This window comes from Natrix helvetica (assembly GCF_964273705.1).
Source record: "Natrix helvetica genome assembly, chromosome: W".
Taxonomy (NCBI): domain Eukaryota; kingdom Metazoa; phylum Chordata; class Lepidosauria; order Squamata; family Natricidae; genus Natrix; species Natrix helvetica.
Genome location: NC_138555.1, coordinates 76,491,053 through 76,510,718, shown reverse-complemented (window position 1 = coordinate 76,510,718; position 19,666 = coordinate 76,491,053). Strand labels below are relative to the sequence as shown.

General features: G+C 46.1%; 1 protein-coding gene across 1 annotated transcript in view; it reads right to left on the bottom strand.

The window, feature by feature from the left end:
* Positions 1–19,666, bottom strand: part of LOC309400708 (uncharacterized protein) — a 49,446-nt gene that overhangs the window by 7,933 nt on the left and 21,847 nt on the right. Inside the window, exons 9-17 of the mRNA XM_081969341.1 lie at positions 15,573–15,796; positions 14,579–14,732; positions 13,191–13,399; positions 11,647–11,764; positions 9,972–10,177; positions 7,928–8,045; positions 2,569–2,738; positions 657–754; positions 33–139 (exon numbers count right to left, since the gene is read on the bottom strand). Coding sequence (XP_081825467.1) covers positions 33–139; positions 657–754; positions 2,569–2,738; positions 7,928–8,045; positions 9,972–10,177; positions 11,647–11,764; positions 13,191–13,399; positions 14,579–14,732; positions 15,573–15,796 — 1,404 coding nt within the window. The remainder of the gene's footprint in view (positions 1–32; positions 140–656; positions 755–2,568; positions 2,739–7,927; positions 8,046–9,971; positions 10,178–11,646; positions 11,765–13,190; positions 13,400–14,578; positions 14,733–15,572; positions 15,797–19,666) is intronic.

Below are 19,666 nucleotides of genomic sequence, written 5' to 3'. Positions count from 1 at the left end.
TCAGGATCACCGGCAAGAGAAGACATTCCTACCTTTGAGGTGAAAGGAGTGGGGTCTGGCGGCCACCCCCTCCTTCAGGTATCGCTGTGCCCATATTCGGAGGGTCTCATTGATCCGGTAACGGCAGCGCAGGGTCAATCTGGTAAAAAACATTTTTGCAAAGAATGTTAGAAAAGGAGGGAAAAATAATTTTATGCAGTGAAGATTGTTCAAGATGGCGCTGCCGATGATAAAACCGGTTTGGGAACATGGCAGGCTGAGTTGCTACCTACTCAGCCGTACCGGGCCGAACCGGCAGGAACCCACCACTGGTGGTGCCACAATTGATAGGGCTTTCAGTTCAGACAGGTAAAGGAAAAGGACGCTGTGGTAGGAGACTCTATGGTGGGGGAACCAGACTCTCGGTCGGCAGCGGAAAAATGATGCCACACTAGGAAGAGACTCTATGGTGGGGGAATTGGACTTCTAGTTGGCTCCAGAATTGAACGGGGGGGTTCCGGTTAGGACATTTGTGGCTCTTTGAGTGTTTAAGGTTGCCGACTCCTGGTCTAAATAAATAAATATCCAGCAATTGACTCAGCTGGAACATCTTCCTCTAGGAGAGTTCTTCCCCCCCACTCCCCCCCCACTCCCCCCCCCTTTTTTTTGCTTTTTACCGATACTCAGGGTCCCTGGTTATGATGGGTTTTGCTTTCGGAATCATCTCTCTCTCGAAGATCACTTCATTTTCATAGAGCAAGTAGTTCTCTTCAAACTGAAAGAGGACAGGCAAAAAAAAATATGATGCTAAACATTTAACTTCACTGGAAGTGTGGGCCAAACACCTCTCAGAACGTATCACCAAGGGCCAATATTGCTCTACCATACAAGTAGTCCTCGATTTACAACCAAAATTGAGCCCAGCATTTCTGTTGCTAAGGGAGACCTTTGTTAAGTGAGTTTTTTCCCCAGTATATGACAACCATTCTTGCCACGGTTGTTAAGTAAACTCCTGCAGTTGTTAAGTTATTAACACGGTTGTTAAGTGAACCGGGCTTCCCCGTTGACTTTGCTTGTCAAGAGGTCACAAAAAAGGATCTCATGACACACAGAAACACACACCCCAGGACGCTGCGGCCGTCATAAATATGAACCAATATGAGCTCAGGCGAGGAGCAAGGACCATTGCCTCCTGATCCAAGAGTATGGAGAGTGAAGAGATGGTGAGAACAGTGCAGACTGAGCAGGCTACAAAGGAGAAAGTGCCCTATCTATCTTCACAAGGCACATGTGGGGGAATGAGACTTAAGGAGACGCTGCGGGAAGGGGCATTTGTTGGGAACAAACACTGAGTTTGAACTTTCCAAGAGTCCTTGCATTTTTTCTGGCTTTCTGGACTAATTAACTGGATCTTTTGCTTCCTGAATTCCTGGATTTGCCCTACTGGATTTATTGCTGTGCAGTCTTGGTGTACACAGCGCTGGGCTGTACTCTTTGCAGCCAGAGGCTGCCTAAGGAGTCTGGGGGAGTGGGAGGATTGTCACCACTTTTGTTTGAACTGCCAACTGCCTGTGTTATCTCTGTGCCATGCCCCAGGTCATCACACAATTCTTCCTTGTACCCAAAAACAGCTTAAGACAGCAATCACCAACTGGTGGTCCATGAGAAAATTTTTGGTGGTCCGCAGAAAAATGCTTTTTAAATAATTTTAAAATATTTTTATATTGCATTTTTTATATTGCACTAAATCAGGGGTCCTCAAACTACGGCACCTGGGTTGGATACGTGCAATGAATGTTTGTATTGCTGCAGAGTCCTCCCCTTCGGAGTCTTTTGGTGTGGGGCAACAGGGGGAAGAAATTCCAACTTGGGGTCTCTTCAGCTTTCTGGTACTGGGCTTTGGGCGAAGGCTGGAGGGAAGCACCACTGGTGGCAAAGAGCTGGAGGGCCTTGTTCCATATCATGGTCTGAAACCGGCTGACCATCTCAGCCCGTTGAACTTCCAGGCACCGGTACCTGGCCTTGCGCTCCCGCAAGTCTTCCCTCTGCTTGGACAGCCTATGCTGGTAGTCCTCAGTGAGGTGCTTCTGTTGAGCCTCCTTCTCAGTCAGATTCAATTTGAACTGAGCCAGTTGTTTTGCCGACTCTTTCTCATGGTGGCTGCTTAGCTCCAGCAACTGCTTCTTTTTGGGGCCCTAGGGAGCTCGGGCAGGGAGGCAAGGAGTGGCTGCAGTGAGTAGAGACCGGCAAGGCGCCCCTCGATGTGAGTGGCGCCAAGTTGGCCACGCCCATCCAGTCACATGACCACCTAGCCGGTCATTAGGCAGATCATATTAGTGGTTTGCAGGATTTAAAATTATGAATTTAGTGGTCCGAAAGGTTGGTGACCCCTGGTTTAAGAGACTTGTCAATCCCACAGCATCTAAGCCAGAAGAAAGACAATGCAACACAACAGAGAAGCAAAAGATCCTCCATGGAGCAACTGATACTTCTTGGATCAGTTGGACAAGTCCTCTGAGGCACAGCTACCCTACACTCGAGTTCCTCGTTATCCTGGCTCCTATCCGCATTCCAACAACTCTTACTTACTCTTCTGATGGTACCGCAGGTGGTCACAGAGAAGGTGAAGAGGGCCTTGGTGTCATCCACGCCTACTGGTCTACAGCTCTTATCCCGCAGATGAGTTCTCCTAGGATTTAACTCCGGTTTGGTATCCAAGCTGAGCATGGTAGCAGTCATGGTTCCATTGGGAAAGCATACTGCGGAATAACGGCAAACGAAATAATTCAATTAATACGCCGGCAAAGTTCCAGCGATGGGAGAACTGAAGTCATTTAATCCAGAACGTCTCACTTGCTGAGTTTATTTCCAAAACTAGACTTACGCAATCAGAGTCTACGTCCCAGAGGTGCTTTTTTTTTTTTTTTCCAAAAGGCAACCGGGCTTTCTTAATTTTTTTGTTCTTCGGAAATGTTTCACCTTTCATCTTGGATGGCTCATCTCACACGACCTAAGCCCCAGAGCTCACTGTAACAGCATTGCCAAAAAGGCATTCAGAGTTGTTAACCTAATTTTGCGAAGCTTCTTCTCCCGTAACATTGTACTGCAAACTAGGGCATACAAAACCTTTGCCAGACCAATCCTCGAATACAGCTCGTTCGCCTGGAACCCACACTGTGTATCGGACATTAATACAATTGTGCAGGTCCAGAGGTATTTCACGAGAAGAGTCCTCCACTCCTCTACTCATCAGGCTTGATATTTTGGGCTTGGACAAACTAGAACTCCTCCTCCTACTGTCTGACCTAAGCGTAGTACACAAAATTGTTTACTACAACGTCCTACCTGTCAATGACCACTTCATCCTTTAACCACTATAATACACGGGCAAACAATAGATACAAACTCAAGGTAAACTGTTCCAAATTCGACTGCAAAAAATACGACTTCAGCAACAGAGTGGTCAACGCCTGAAAAGTTCTACTGACTGTTGTTACATTACAGCCTCAAACCCCCAAAACTTTAACCTTAAACTGCTACCATGGACCTCACCCCATTCCTCAGAGGTCTGTAAGAGAGCGTGCATAAGCGCACCAGACTGCCTAGTACCGTCCCTGTCCTACTGTCCCCACTTCTTCGTATCCATTTCCTGAATTCATGTCCATGTTAATACTTATACCAGTTATCTCGTATGTGTTTGACAAACTAAATACCGTATTTTTCGGAGTATAAGATGCACCGGAGTATAAGACGCACCAAGGTTTTGAAGAGGCAAATTAAAAAATTTTGCACTCTGCAAACCTCCCAAAAATGGCCCATTTTCCGTAAAAACAGGTCCTTGTTTTTTTCAAAAAAAGGGCATGCATAGCCTTTAGGAGGCTTGTAGAGTGCTCCTGGAGGCTGGGTGGGGGGGCAAAATTGAGCACAAACCGCCCCTTTTTTCGCTCATTTCTGCCCTCCTCAGCCCCCAGGAGCACACTATAAGTCTCCTGAAGGCTCTTCACGGCCATTTTGGTGAAGGGGTTGGGGTTTCGAGAGGCAGAAAATGCTGTGTTCAGTGTATAAGACGGACCCAGATTTTCAGCCTCTTTTTTTGAGGGGGAAAAAGGTGCATCTTATACTCCGAAAAATACGGTAAATGAAATAAATAAATAAATGATAAGCAAATCATTTTCAAAGAAAAATACTAAGAAAATCCAGTTACCTTTTAGGAAAAAGCACTTTGGGACAACCATGACCTGGATGATTGAGAATCTCCATAGAGAATCAGAGTCTATGGATTAGGGACAGTAGTAATTTTGAGAAAAGTAAAAGTTTTACACCTGGTCAAACCTCCCCCCCAAAGGTAGAAGTACAGATTAGGAGAAACCTGGTCCCAAAACAGTATCTATGAGAAGGACCTTACGACTCTTTGCGGACAATCCTGCAAACATGAGCCAGCACTGTGCCAATACAATCCTACGTTGTATAAACAGAGGCCTAGAATCAAAGGCACGTGAAGTATTAGTACCACTTTATAAAGCCTTAGGTAAGACCACAGGTGGGTTTCTACCAGTGGTGGGTTTCAAAAATTTTTAGAACCTCTTCTGTAGGTGTGGTCTGCTTTGTGGGAGTGGCTTGCTGGCCATGCGACCGGGTGGGTGTGGCTTGCCAGCTATGTGACTGAGTGGGAGTAGCTTGGTAGTCATGTGACTGGGTGGGCGTGGCCAACTTGTAAAATATGGTGAAACTCACTTAACAACATTCTTGCTTAGCAACCAAAACGTTGGCTCAGAAACTCTGGCATTTGAAGCACGCAAGTCTTAAAGCTGTCAAGTTACAAGACCCTTGCACCCCTAACCCTTTAGGAAAAAAAACCCAGGGGTGTTCAAACTTGACAGCTTTAAGACTTGTGGACTTCAACTCCCAGAATTCCTCCTCCAGTCATGTTGACTCAGGAACTCTGGCATTGAAGTGTGCAAGTCTTAAAGCTGCCAAGTTACAAGACCCTTGCACCCCTAACCCTTTAGGGAAAAAAAAACCCAGCGGTGTTCAAACTTGACAGCTTTAAGACTTGTGGACTTCAACTCCCAGAATTCCTCCTCCAGTCATGTTGACTCAGGAACTCTGGCATTGAAGTGTGCAAGTCTTAAAGCTGCCAAGTTACAAGACCCTTGCACCCCTAACCTTTTAGGGAAAAAAAACCCAGGGGTGTTCAAACTTGACAGCTTTAAGACTTGTGGACTTCAACTCCCAGAATTCCTCCTCCAGTCATGTTGACTCAGGAACTCTGGCATTGAAGTGTGCAAGTCTTAAAGCTGTCAAGTTACAAGACTCTTGCACCCCTAACCTTTTAGGAAAAAAAAAACCCAGGGGTGCTCAAACTTGACAGCTTTAAGACTTTAAGGTTTAGATAGGATTCTTAGAGGCGGGCAGGGCGATTGGTGAGCCAGCCAATCAGTGAGTGGTGGGTGTGGTGCGGACGGGTGGGGAGAAGGAGCTGGAATTGGTTCTAAACGGCACAGTAGATTTGTGGAACCTCTTCAATAGAAGAACTGGCAGGAACCCATCCCTGGTTTCTACCGATTCGGACAGGTTCGACTGAACCGATAGTAACTTGGCGGCCTGGATTGCTGGAACCGACAGCGACCCAAGCCTGCCACGCCCCTGAATTGGTTCTCTCGGCAGCGCCATAGCCGCTGCCATCTTGTTTTTGCCTTCTGTGCACGGACACCCCCGAGCAAACCAGCAGTAGTGGCAGCCGGAACCCAGCACTGGGTAAGACCTGGCATTGCCCACATGCGTCGTACCTGCCTTCGACACCACTGCAAGCCTCCGCGATGCTTCAGCTGCTCAGCCAAGTGTCACGCAGGTGCTGTACGCGCCGTGAGCATGCGTGGAAGCCCCGAAGGCTTTAAAGGACAGGTAAGGAGCTCGGGCGGGCGGGTGGGCCCTCCGGAGCACCGTACCGGAACAGTAACCGGTGCTCCGGGCAGGCTCCAGTACGCCTGTACCGGGGCGTACCGCCTGCAACCCACCACTGGTAAGACCACACATGGATTATTGCGTTCAGTTTTGGTCATCACGTTACAAAAACGATGTTGAGACTTTGGAAAAAGTGCAAAGAAGAGCAACTAAGATAATCAAAGGCCTGGAGGATAAACCATATGAAGAAACGTTGGAGGGGTTTAGGTTTGGCTAGTGTAGAGCAGTGATGGCGAATCTACGGCACGCATGCCAATGGTGGCACACAGAGCCCTTTCTGTGGGCACATGCACCATCGCCAGCTGCTCTTCCGGGTTCCAGCTGGCCGTCACGCGCATGAGCACCAGGCCGCTGCTCTCTTCCAGGTTGTGGCGCTCCGCAATACACACACACACACACTCCAGTTTCCGCACTCGGTGCTGAAAAAGCTAGCCGTCACTAGTCTAGAGAAAAGAAGGACTAGCAGGAACATGATAGCAATATTCCAGTATTTGAGAGGCTGTCACAAAGAGGGGGGGGGAATTTGTTTTCCAAACAAATGCCCCATTTTTGGCCACAACAGCCTCCTGCCACCCTCGGCCAATGAAAACAGAGCTCGTGGGTGGGGGCTGCGCAGGGTTCCCCCCTCCCTCTGCAAGCTGGATCCAGCCTGACAGCCTTGAGTTTGACACCTCTGACCTAACAGGAGCACTAAATGGACGCTGTTAGAAAAGAATGCTTTATGTGATTAGACACACAAGGAATGTCAGGATTCCAAATAGCTTCCAAAAGTAAATCAGAATCCAAGGCAAAGAATTGCTCCAAGTTCCAGTTTACAAATACAATAGTAGAGTTGGAAGGGACCTTGGAGGTCTTCTAGTCCAACTCCCTGCCTAGGCAGGAAACCCTATACCGTTTCAGACAAATGGCTATCCAACATCTTCTTAAAGACTTCCAGTGTTGGGGCATTCACAACTTCTGGAGGCAACTTCTGTTCCACTGATTAATTGTTCTCACTGTCAGGAAGTTTCTCCTCAGTTCTAAGTTGCTTCTCTCCTTGATTAGTTTCCACCCATTGCTTCTTGTTCTACCCTCAGGTGCCTTGGAGAATAGTTTGACTCCCTCTTCTTTGTGGCAACCCCTGAGATATTGGAACACTGCTATCATGTCTCCCCTAGTCCTTCTTTCTCTTAAGCTAGACATACCCAGTTCCTGCAACCGTTCTTCATATGTTTTAGTCTCCAGTCCCCTAATCCTCTTTGTTGCTCTTCTCTGCACTCTTTCTAGAGTCTCCACATCTTTTCTACATCGTGGCGACCAGAACTGAATGCAGGATTCCAAGTGTGGCCTTACCAAGGCATTATAAAGTGGTATTAACCCTTCACGTGATCTTGATTCTATCCCTCTGTTGATGCAGCCTAGGACTGTGTTGGCTTTTTTGGCAGCTGCTGCACACTGCTGGCTCCTATTTAAATGGTTGTCCACTAGGACTCCAAGATCCCTTTCACAGTTACTACTACTGAGCAAGGTACCACCTATACTGTACCTGTGCATTTCGTTTTTGTTGCCTAAATGTAGAACCTTACTCTTTTCACAGTTTATTAAGGGAGCCATATTGGCACATCTGGGAAAACCCGAATCTGAAAGTTTCCAGGTTTTCCCCACCTAGGTGAAAATTCACGATCTTGCCCCCACACCCACAAGTCCATCCCATGGTCCAATCTCCCACTGCCATGTTGGCAGCTTCCACCCATCCAGTTCCGGTCAGGTGCAGAGGTGCAGAGGCAAAGGGTGACCTTGGCTTTCTAGAAAGAATTTTGTTTTGGCTACTCAGTAAGTAACTCTGCACAATCCCCCTTCCCGTTTTCCCACAATAGAAAACGCATAGTAGAATAATAGAAAGTGTGGCAGGCCAAAGATCCAAAAGAAAAGATGGCTGCGGGCCTGACAAAGAATTTGTCTCCTGGCATCAGCTCTCAGTTTACGTTCTACATCTTGGACTCACCCAGTAATTTTCCAGCAGGGAAGACACAAGATCTGGAGAACTCCACCATCGTCAACAGGGTCTTGTTATCCCGCAGGCTGAAATCTAGACGGACAGTAACTCCGTAGAGAGAGATATCCTGAGCCATGGAAGAAAGACAAGAGATTGTAAATGATTCTATGCCGCCATCCCAACACAGCTTGCTCACCTTGGAAGGTGCACCATCATCTCTCTGACCAGGACAAATGACGAGAAACAGTGAAGGAGAAAGGTTTTCACTCGCTTGTTATTTGTTTCTTTCTCCATCTAAAATCAATTAAATAGCTCTCTGGGTTTAAGACATAGAAGGGACTTTTCTTTAGGCTTCCTTCTCAAAGAATCAGAGGGTTGGAAGAGATGTCCTACAAAGTTTTTTTAGTGCAACCTCCTGCCCGAAGAAGAGGTCTTCAGATCTTCAGCCCCATTTATAGGGCTGTCCAATTTTTGGACAGATCTCAACAGCGGCCACAGGATTGGAAAAGGTCAGTTTACATCCCAATTCCAAAGAAGGGCAACGCCAAAGAATGTTCAAACTACCGCACCATTGCACTCATTTCACATGCTAGTAAAGTTATGCTTAAGATCCTACAAGCCAGGCTCCAGCGGTATCAGTGACGTGCAGTCAGGGGAGGCAGAGCCTCACCGCTCTCATCATGAAAATTAAAAAAAAATTACTCTGGGAAGCCGTGAAAGTGGCTGGGAGAGGCGAGCGGCTTGTTTTAGCCTCCCTGGACATCTCAGCAGCAGTCCCAAGTGTGCCGATCTCGCCATTTTTTGCATCGGGCGAGCCCGGGATCCTTGCAAGGGGAATGGGACCACGTGTGCAGGCGGCTCCTCAATGCCAGCCTCAGATCAGCGCAGTCGCGGTCCCCTTCATGTTGGCTTAGGAAGGAGGGGAATGGGACCACGTGTGCAGGGGAAGGGGATCGCGGCTGTGCTAATCTGAGGCTGTGCGCTGAGGAGCCGCCTGCACACGTGGTCCCATTCCCCTTGCAAGGATCCCGGGCTCGCCCGATGCAAAAAATGCCTAGGTAACATCATCAGTGCTAGAAAGGGGGGGGGGGAGAAAGGAGAAGTTTCTCTTCTCGGAAATGTCTTCTCAGTGGAGCTGTGGCAGCCTGCCTGTCCCTTTCTGACATTTCTGAGAAGAGAAACTTCTCCGTTTGGGCTGCGCTCGTGCAATCGGAGCAACCACGCAGTTTGATGACGTCACCAGCCTCACCAGTCATAAACTTCACTGCACGTCACTGAGCTGTATGTGGATCGTGAACTACCGGAAGTACAGGCAGGATTTCGAAGAGGCAGAGGAACTAGAGATGAAATTGCCAAAGTACGCTGGATCATGGAAAAAGCTAGGGAGTTCCAGAAAAACATCTACGGTGGTGGCTTGCCGGCGGACAGCGAAGCTGGCAGCAGAGACGGACAGTGATGAGGTTGGGGAGGAACATGGGTCAGTCCTGGGGAGCTGAGGAAAGCTCAGACGAGGGCTCTGTGTCGGAGGCAGAGAGGGAGCTAGACAGCAGTGAGGCAGAGGAACAGCTGGAGCCTGTTCCCAGTTTGCGCATGCGCAGAGCTGCCAGAAGACAAGAACAACTAAGAAAGCATAGTAGACGTGGGAGTAAAGCCACACCTTGGAGATGATTGGCCCCTCCCACAGGAAACAAAAGAGGAGCGAAAGGGGAGGGGGCTTTTGCAGGAAACAATTCGTTCCTTCGGTCGTTTCAAGAGTGGAAAGTTCTGTTTGTGACCATTAAGAGACTCTGGGCCACGTTTTGCCTTGCCCTGCGTTTGGAAACTAGTTATCTGGCAGCTTGCCAAGCGAGATAAGGTTCGTGTGGATAAACATTCCTCTGAAAGACTGTTTGCCAAGCCTGGCTGACTGTGAATGAAAGGAATTCACAGTCGCATAAATAAAAGAGGTTTTGCCGGGACCGAGGCTTCTGCTTCATGCTTTTTAAGGAAACCTAGGTCAGAACAACCACTTCCTTCAACCAGAATTCCTGCCGAGTGTCTATTTCCAACACACCTCATACACCAAGCCAATAGCCAAAAATGGCACCGACAGGTAGAAGTAGCTGCCATCATCTTGAACGGTGTAGTTCTGCGATGCGACAAGTTCGTTTGTCAGCTGAAGGCCACCCACAAAAGGAACCCAATAGCGATCCAGATTCCCGCGGGTCATTCCGAGGCCAATCTGTCCTCCGTCGCAGAAGGCCTCAAACCGTGGAAGAACTGGACAACAGGAGCAATCAGACGCAGGAAGGAAAATAGGAAAAGTTGGAGGGCAGCTTTACATTTCCTGCTCAGTCAGGATTCATTTTATTTGATTTCGGGATAGATAGATGATAGATAGATAGATAGATAGATAGATAGATAGATAGATAGATAGATAGATAGATAGATAGAGATAGATAGAGATAGAGATAGATAGATGATAGATAGATAGATAGATAGATAGATAGATAGATGATAGATAGATAGATAGATAGATAGATAGATAGATAGATAGATAGGGATGGATGGATGGATGGATGGATGGATAGATATAGATAGATAGATAGATAGATAGATAGATAGATAGATCAATAGATTGATAGAGATATAGATAGATAGATAGATAGATAGATAGATAGATAGATAGATAGATAGATAGATAGATGATGATAGATAGATAGATAGATATAGATAGATAGATAGATAGATAGATAGATAGATAGATAGATAGATAGATATAGATTGATAGAGTAGATATGGAGGGAGGCAGGGGGAGAGAGGGGGGAGGGAGGGATAGAAAGAGATAGATCGAGAGAGAGAGAGAGAGAGAGAGAGAGAGAGAGAAAGAGATACAGAGTGAGAGAGAGAGTGAGAGAGTGAGACAGAGACAGACAGACAGACAGACAGATACAGAGGGAGGGAGAGATAGATAAAGATATAGATAGATAGATAGAAAGGGAGAGAGAGAGAGATGGAGGGAGGGAGGGATAGAGAGAGAGAGGGAGGGATAGAAAGAGATAGAGATAGATAGATGGAGAGATGGAGAGATGGAGAGATAGAGAGAGAGATACAGAGGAAGGGAGGGAGAGAGACAGAGAGACAGAGAGACAGAGAGACAGAGAGACAGAGAGAAAGAAAGAAAGATAGATAGATAGATAGATAGATAGATAGATAGATAGATAGATAGATAGATAGATATGGAGGGAGGGAGAGATAGAGAGAGATAGAGAGAGATAGATAGATAGATAGAGAGAGAGAGATGGAGGGAGGGAGAGATAGAGAGAGATAGAGAGATAGGTGCATAGATAGATAGATAGATAGATAGATAGATAGATAGATAGATAGATAGATAGATAGATAGATATAGATAGAGATGGAGGAGGGAGGGTGGGGGAGAGCGAGAGAGAGAGGGAGAGGAGGGAGAGAGAGAGAGAGAGATGGAGAGATAGAGAGTTAGATAAATACGGAGGGAGGGAGGGATAGATAGAAATAGAGAGATAGAGAGATAAATAGATATGGAGGGAGGGATAGAGGGATAGATAGATAGATAGAGATAAGGAGGGAGGGTACTGTGTTTTCCTGATGGCTGGCTCAGGAATTCTGGGAGTTGAAGTCCACAAGTCATAAAGAGGGCCACTCTTTCCCACCCCTGACCTAATTGGATGTTGATGACTTTTAAGGGGATCAGTTTGGCCAAGCGGACTCACCTACATCAGCGACTTCGCATTGAAGGACTCCCGGATGAGTAAACGACTTGCCCTTCGGGAGCAGGAAAAATGTGTACTCGAGATGCAAAGTGTATTTTCTGAAGTTGCCATAGAGATACTACAAGAGAAATTAAGTTCTTTAGGCACACAAACCCATTGACATATAGGGATTCCCCTGCCAGAAGCATTCAAATTGTCAAGTCCTGCAATTCCCCAACCCGTAGTCATCCTCAAAGAAACCCATCTACTTTGGCTGAAGGAGTACAGGAAGTCTTCGACTTACGGCCGCAATTGAGCCCAAAATTTCCATAGCTATTGTTGCGACCCGCCAGTGGATCTGGCAGCAGATTTGGACAGTGAGGAGGTTGAGGAGGAACATGGGGCAGTCCTGGACTCTGAGGAAGGCTCTGATAAGGGCTCTGTGTCGGAGGTAGAAATGAGGCCAGGGCAATCTGACAGTTATCAGCTACCTTCGGAGTCGGAGATCAGTGGGGCAGAAGAACAGCTGGAGCCTGTTCCCAGTGCTCCAGTGGTGGGATTCAGCCAGTTCACACCACTTTGGGAGAACCGGTTGTTAACTTTCCGAGCAGTTTGGTGAACTGGTTGTTGGAAGAAATCATTAAGGTAGAGAACCGGTTGTTAAATTATTTGAATCCCACCACTGCAGTGTACGCATGCGCAGAGCTGCCAGGAGAAGGGAAAGGCTAAGGAACAAGGGCAACTCCGGAGTAAAGGCACAGGTGGATGGTGAATGGCCCCTCCCAGAGGGAATAAAGAGGAGCAAAAGGGGAGGGGAGTTTGCAGGAGACAATGAGTTCAATTCATTAGGGTGAAGCTCTGTTCCTGACTTCTTGCCGAGGACTTGCTGCTACAGCGTGGCGTTAAGAACATATCGGCCTGGCAGCTCTCCAAGCCTGATCAAGGTCTGCGGTTGTGGAATCTCTGTTGGCTGGGACTTTGCTGGAGAGGAATTCCCTTTCAGCTCAATAAAAGGGGTTTTATCGGGACAAGGAGTTGGCTTTGTGCTTTTCGGAAGCCTTAAGTCAGAACAGCTATCGGGGACACTTGTTAAGTGAATTCTGCCCCATTTTACGACATTTCTTGCCACCATTGCTAAGCGAATCACTGCCATTGTTCAGTTAGTAACCCAGTTATTAAGTGAATATGTCTTCCCCATTGACTGCTAATCAGAAGGTTGCAAAAGTTGATCACTTACCTTTAAATTAATTAAAAATTAAATTAATTAAATTAAATTAAATTATTAAATTAAATTAAATTAAATTAAATTAAATTAAATTAAATTAAATTAAATTAAATTAAATTAAATTAAATTAAATTAAATTATTAAATTAAATTAAATAAAAAAAGAGTCCATGTTCTTATCTTCCACAAAGGGCGAGTGCAACTTAACTTAGTAAGCTTAATGATATCTACTCATTTGAGCAACAGGAACTAGGATCTTGTCACAATCAAAGCTGCAAACGTCCGGCGCTTGGACAAAAGCTCTTCCCTTAACATTGCCATGGAAATTTCCCCCTTCTTACCTTCTGTTCCACCAGAGGGTTGGAGAAAGGGACCTGGAGAATGAAAACTCGGGTGTGGTTGGCACTGGGGACTTCCGCCAGGGTGCAGCCGTGCGCCTTGATTTCCAGTGGCGTTAAGAGTTTGCCGCCTATCGCAATGGTAGTCAGCTCCACATCGGCAAGGAAGTTCCCTATGCTGACATCGAAGTAGCCTCTCTCTGGAACCGTGTCTGAGGAGAAGCACAAGTTTCAGAGGCGATAGAGATAGATAGATAGATAGATAGATAGATAGTTAGATAGATGGATGGATGGATGGATGGATGGATGGATGGATGGATGGATGGATGGACGGGTGGGTAGGTAGGTAGGTGGATAGGTGGATGGGTGGATGGGTGGATGGATGGATGGATGGATGGATGGAGAGAGCAAGAGCAAGAGAGCGAGAGAGAGATACATAGATAGAGATAGATAGATGGATGGATAAATAGATAGTTACATAGATAGAGATAGAGATAGAGAGAGAGAGAGATAGAGATAGAGATAGGTAGATAGATAGATAGATAGATAGATAGATAGATAGATAGATAGATAGATAGATATGGATGGAGAGAGAGAGATACATAGATAGAGATAGATGGATGGATGGATAAATAGATAGCTAGCTAGATAGATAGATAGATAGATAGATAGATAGATAGATAGATAGATAGATAGATATAGACAGAGAGAGAGAGAGACAGAGAGACAGACAGAGATAGATAGATAGATAGATAGATAGATAGATAGATAGATAGATAGATAGATAGATGATAGAGATAGAGATAGAGATAGAGATAGAGATAGATATAGATATAGACAGATAGATATAGATATAGGCAGGCAGGCAGGCAGAGAGAGAGAGAGAGAGATGTAGTGAGAGAGAGAGTGAGAGAGAGAGAGAGAGAGAGAGAGAGAGAGAGAGAGAGAGAGACATAGCATGGGCTGTCCTTCAGCCCTCAGATGGAGAGTCAACAGCCCCCAGGTCTGGAGGTGGCTGATGGGGAAGAGGAGGAACAGCTGGGTCCAGTGCCTGACGCATGGATGCACAGAAGGCAGAGGAGAGGAGAGCAGTGGAAATCTATGGGCTAATCCTTGGGAGGGAAGAGCCACCGCTGCTAGCGAAGCCTCACCCTATCTCTGGGGATAAAAGGCAGGGGGCGGAGATGAATAGATGTGGCAGACAATTATTCATCTCCCTGCAGTGAGAGGGAAACTTTTTATCAGAGCTTCTGGCATACCTAATGAAGGAATCATTGCTTTCAACTACCGACGGTTTGTCGTGTTTGGGTCAGAACATTTGTGTTCCACCAGGTGTCTTCCAAGGCTTGCTCTCCTCACCTAGGAAAAGCCGGGAGTGATCCAAAACTTACTGTCAGTGAGCACCGGTATCTGCGGGGCAAAGGGGGTGCGGATAGACTTGAAGATCCAGTGACGGGTCCGGTCACTTTCATCTCCTCGCCATCTGCGGTCCAGGAGGAGTTTGATGGTATACGTGGTGCCATAATGATTGTCGATCACGTCACTCTGGAAAGAAACAGACCAACGTTATTCATTCGGAGCCTTTTGTCTGAAAGTCTGTGGAGATTCTCGGCCATCCCGATTGTAGTTGGCCCGAAAGTGTTTTTTCTAAAGGCAACTGGGCTTTGATTTTCCTTGAAGTTCCAAGAAGCTCGCTTGCTCCTTCCTTCCTTCCTTCCTTCCTTCCTTCCTTCCTTCCTTCCTTCCTTCCTTTCCATTTCCTTTGTCCCTTTCCTTTCCCTTCCTTCCTTCCTTCCTTTCCATTTCCTTTGTCCCTTTCCTTTCCCTTCCTTCCTTCCCTTCTTTCCTTCCTTCCTTCCCTTCTTTCCTTCCTTCCTTTTTTCTTTCCCTCCATCCTTCCTTCCCTCCCTGCCTCCCTTCGTTCCTTCCTTTTTCCTTTCCCTCCTTTCTTCCCTCCCTCCCCCCTTCTTTCGTTTCCCTTCCCTTTTTTCTTTCCCTTTCCCTTCCTTCCTCTCTTCTTCCCCTTCCCTTCTTTTTCTTTCCTTCCTTCCTATTTTCCTTCCTTCTTTCCCTCCCTTTCCTTTCCTTTCTCTGTTCTTCCCTTTTTTCTTTCCTTTCCCTTCCCTGCTTTTCCCCCCTTTCCTTTCCCTTTTTTCTTTCTTTTCCTTCCTTCCTCCCTTCCCTCCCTCCCTCATTCCTTCCTTTCTTCCCTCACTTCCCTCCTCCCACCCACCCTCCCTCCAGAAGCTTCTTGGATGAGAAGCGAAATGTCTTTCCAGAAAAAACAAAGTCCGTCTGCCTTTTGCAAAAGCGCCCTTGGGACATCTGGCTCAAAAATCCTAATGTCCAACCCCAGGGAAAGGACCTCTTTCCCCCAGCACTGACCTCTGTGATTCCTCCCACAGCGCCAATCGGTACTGTGATGCTGATGAAGCGACCGTCGGTCTGGAAGATGTAGCCATTCTGTACAATCGCGGTCCTATCAATCCTACGCCCATCCAGGCCCATCTCGATGGTTTCATCTTCAAACTGGCGGGGGAAGAGCACCAGCGATGGCATGATGCGGGGCGAGGTCCAGCGCAAGGCCCCAGCAGTGAAAGTGGGAGGATCTGCAGGAGAAAGAAGCTGAATGTGTTTGGGGGCGATAGGACGACGCTTGATTCTTTGGGGGGGGCGGACACACCTGTAATTTGGGGGAGGTGTTACAGGGGGTCTCAACAAAAACCCTGCCAGGAAGAATGACCTCTTCTGCTAGGCCTCAGATTAGAAAGGGGGATGGACCTTTTGCGTGGTGTTTTGGTTGCTTCTCGTTTTAGAGTAACTGACATCAAGGGTGTCAAAATCAAGCCCTGTGGGCAGGATCCATCCGTGGGGATGCTTAAATCTGTCCCGTAGGGCCTGTTTGAGAATATAAAAGGACTGACCCGTGGTACTTCTGCTGCCAAAAACAGGCCAAAAATGGGCCAAAAACAGGCTGCATGTCTTGTTTTGGCTTCCATGGCCTCCAGCAGAACTCTTCCAGCCGAAAACGGGCCATGTGGGAGCCTCGGGAGGCCTGTTTTCAGCCCATTTTTGGCCGGCAGAGTGCTGCTGGACTCCCTGGAGGGCAAAAATGAGGTGCAGGGCGGCCCTCATGCCCCATTTTGGCTGGTAAAGTGCTGCAGGAGGCATCCGTCCCATTTCCCCCCCTACTCCCCACTGCCCCCCCGCTGGCCCACGGAGGAGAACTGCAATGCTGATTTGGCCCTCAAAGAAATCCAGTTTGACACCCCCAATTTATCTCTTTGTTTTTAGATTTTCTTAGCCTGTAAGTCCTGACAGATGGATGGATGGATGGATGGAAGGAAGGAAAAGAATGAAGGCGGGGGAAAAGGAAAAGTGGGAAGGAACGTTGAAAAGAGGAAGGGAGAGAAAGAAAGGGAGGGTGGAAGGGAGGGAAAGAGGGAGATGGGAAGAAATAGAAAAGAAGGAAAAGAAAAAAGGAAGGATGGAAATAGAGTGATAGAGGGAGTGAGGGAAGAGAGGGAGTGAGATGGGAAGAAAAAGGAAAGACAGAAAAGCGGGAAGGAAGGAGGGAGGGAGGAAGGGAGGGGTGAGAGGGAAAGACAGGGAGGGAGATAGGAAGAAATAGGAAGGAAGGAGAAGAGCCTGATGCTGGGAAAGATAAAGGGCAAAAGAAGAATGGGACAACAGAGAATGAGGTGGCTAGATGGAGTCACTGAAGCAGTAGGCATGAGCTTAAATGGTCTCCAGAGGATGGTAGAGGAAAGGAAGAATGTTGTCCATGGGGTTGCGATGGGTCGGACACGACTTCGCAACTAAGAACAACAACAAAAGGAAGGAAGGAAGGAAGGAAGGAAGGAAGGAAGGAAGGAAGGAAAAGAAGGTGGAAAGAAGGAAGGAAGGTAGGATGGAAAGACAGAGGGATGGCGGAAGGGAAAGAGAGGGAGGGAGATGGGAAGAAATAGGAAGGAAGGAAAAGCAGGAGGGAGGAAAGAACGAAAGGGAGGAAGGAAGAAAAGAAAGAAAGAAGTAGGGAGGAATGACAAGAGAGAAGATGGAAGAAAAAGTAGAGGAAGGAAAAGAGGGTGGGAGGGAGGGAAGGAAAGGAAAACAGCTCACCCACAATCCACAATTTAAGAATGGAGGAAGAAAGCACCATGTTATCATCTATTAACTATCAAGGAACTGTAATAATAATGATAATGATAATAATAAAAAAGATTAAAAAGAAAAGATTAAATGGTCTGAAAATCGAGTAACTCAGTTCAAGGAAAACTCACAGTTCAGAGCAAATCAGCGCCAGTTTTATAAGAGCTTAGAAAGTGGAGATGGAGTAACAACAAATGAAAAGCCTGATAAAGAGAAAGCTCTGAAATTCTGGAAGAATTTGTGGGAAAACAACAAGAAGCACAACAGAAATGCAACATGGATCAAGCAGGTTGAGGATTCTATTAAAGTGCATAAAATGGAAGATGTGAAAATAACAAAAGAAATGGTGAAGGGGCAGTCAAGAAAAGTGAAGAATTGGAGTGCATCTGGACCAGATGAGCTACATGGTTTCTGGCTAAAGGCACTTACAAGTATGCACGAAAGATTGGCAGCCCAAATGAACCAGATCTTAAAAACACCTGACAATGATGAATGGATGACACCTGGAAGGACATTTTTGATCCAAAAGGATAAAGAAAAAAGAAAGGACCCTGGAAACTATAGGCCAATCACCTGTTTGCCAACAACATACAAGCTCCTTACTGGTATCATTGCAAACCAAATTTACGGATACTTGGAAAGAAATGACTTGCTTCCAGTAGAACAGAAAGGATGCTGCAGAAATTCAAGAGGAACAAAGGACCAACTGCTGATTGACAAGCTAATCCTAAAGAATTCAAAGAAAAGACGAACCAAGCTGTTCATGGCTTGGATAGACTATAAGAAAGCATTTGATTCAGTTCCTACAGCTGGATCAAGAAATGCCTGAAAATCTTTGGCATCAGCAGCAACATACAAAAATTCATGGAAACTTCAATGAACTTCTGGAAAACGAAGCTTACGGCTAATGGAGAAGAACTGGGTAAAGTTGAAATTAAACGAGGCATTTTCCCGGGTGATTCCCTTTCACCCCTACTTTTTATACTCTCAATGCTACCACTGACAACCATTTTGAAGAAGGTGAACTGTGGATACTAACTTGCAAAGAAAGGACTGAAAATTTCACACTTGGTGTACATGGATGATTTGAAGCTGTTTGATAAAACAAAAGCTGAACTGAATTTATTAATTGAAAGCACAAAAGAATTTAGCCAAGACATTGGTATGCAGTTTGGAATTGACAAATGTGCAACAATGGCAACCAAAGCAGGCAAGATCATAGAAGATGATGGAATAGAACTTGAGAATGAAGGAATGATAAAGGCAGTTAAAACCAGAAGAAGGCTACAAGTACTTGGGGATTTTAGAGGCCTCTGACTTAATGCATAATAAAGTCAAGGAATTAACCTCAGCCAAGTACATTTGACGAATTCGCAAGATATTAAAGTCCAAACTGAGTGGAGGAAACATCATAAAAGCCATAAATACCTGGGCTATACCTGTGATTCGATACTCTGCAGGAATAATTGACTGGACCCAGATGGAGTTGGACAATTTGGACAGAAAAACAAGGAAGCTTATGACAATGAATCATGCTTTGCACCCTAAAAGTGATGTTGACCGATTGTATCTACCAAGAGCAGAGAGTGGTCGAGGACTCACAGAAAAGTGAAGAACCAATGATTAAGGAAGTAAATAAAGGAGGCCTTTTGAAGACAACTAAGTTAAAAGCTGAATATAAGAAAGAAGTAATTGAGAAGCGAGCTGGAAATTGGAAAAGCAAAGCTATGCATGGCCAATACTTGAAAAGCATTGAAGGCAAAGCTGAGCAAAAACTAACTTGGAACTGGTTAAGATCAGGAATACTGAAAAAAGAAACAGAAGGCTTCATTTTGGCAGCTCAAGAACAAGCCTTAGCCACAAACTGCATGAAGGCAAAAATTCAACATGTTACCACCAACAGCAAACGTCGCCTCTGTAATGAGAAAGATGAGACAGTCGACCACTTGATCAGCAGGTGCAGCAAAATTTCACAAACTGACTACCTACAACGCCATGACTGCGTTGCTAAGATTATTCACTGGAAATTGTGCCAAAAGTTTGGATTTGAGTACAGCAAAAACCACTGGGACCATCAGGTTGAGAAGGTTTTAGAGAATGAGAAAGTCAAGATCTTGTGGGACTTTAGAATCCAGACTGACAGGCACTTGGTCTACAACACACCTGACATAATAATAGTTGAAAAGAAAAAAGTATGGTTCACTGACATTGCAATACCTGGTGATGCACGAATTGAGCAAGAAAAAGTTACAAAGTACCGGGACTTGCAAATTGAAGTTGAGCAACTGTGGAAAAAGAAATCATGTGTTGTCCCGATTGTAATTGGA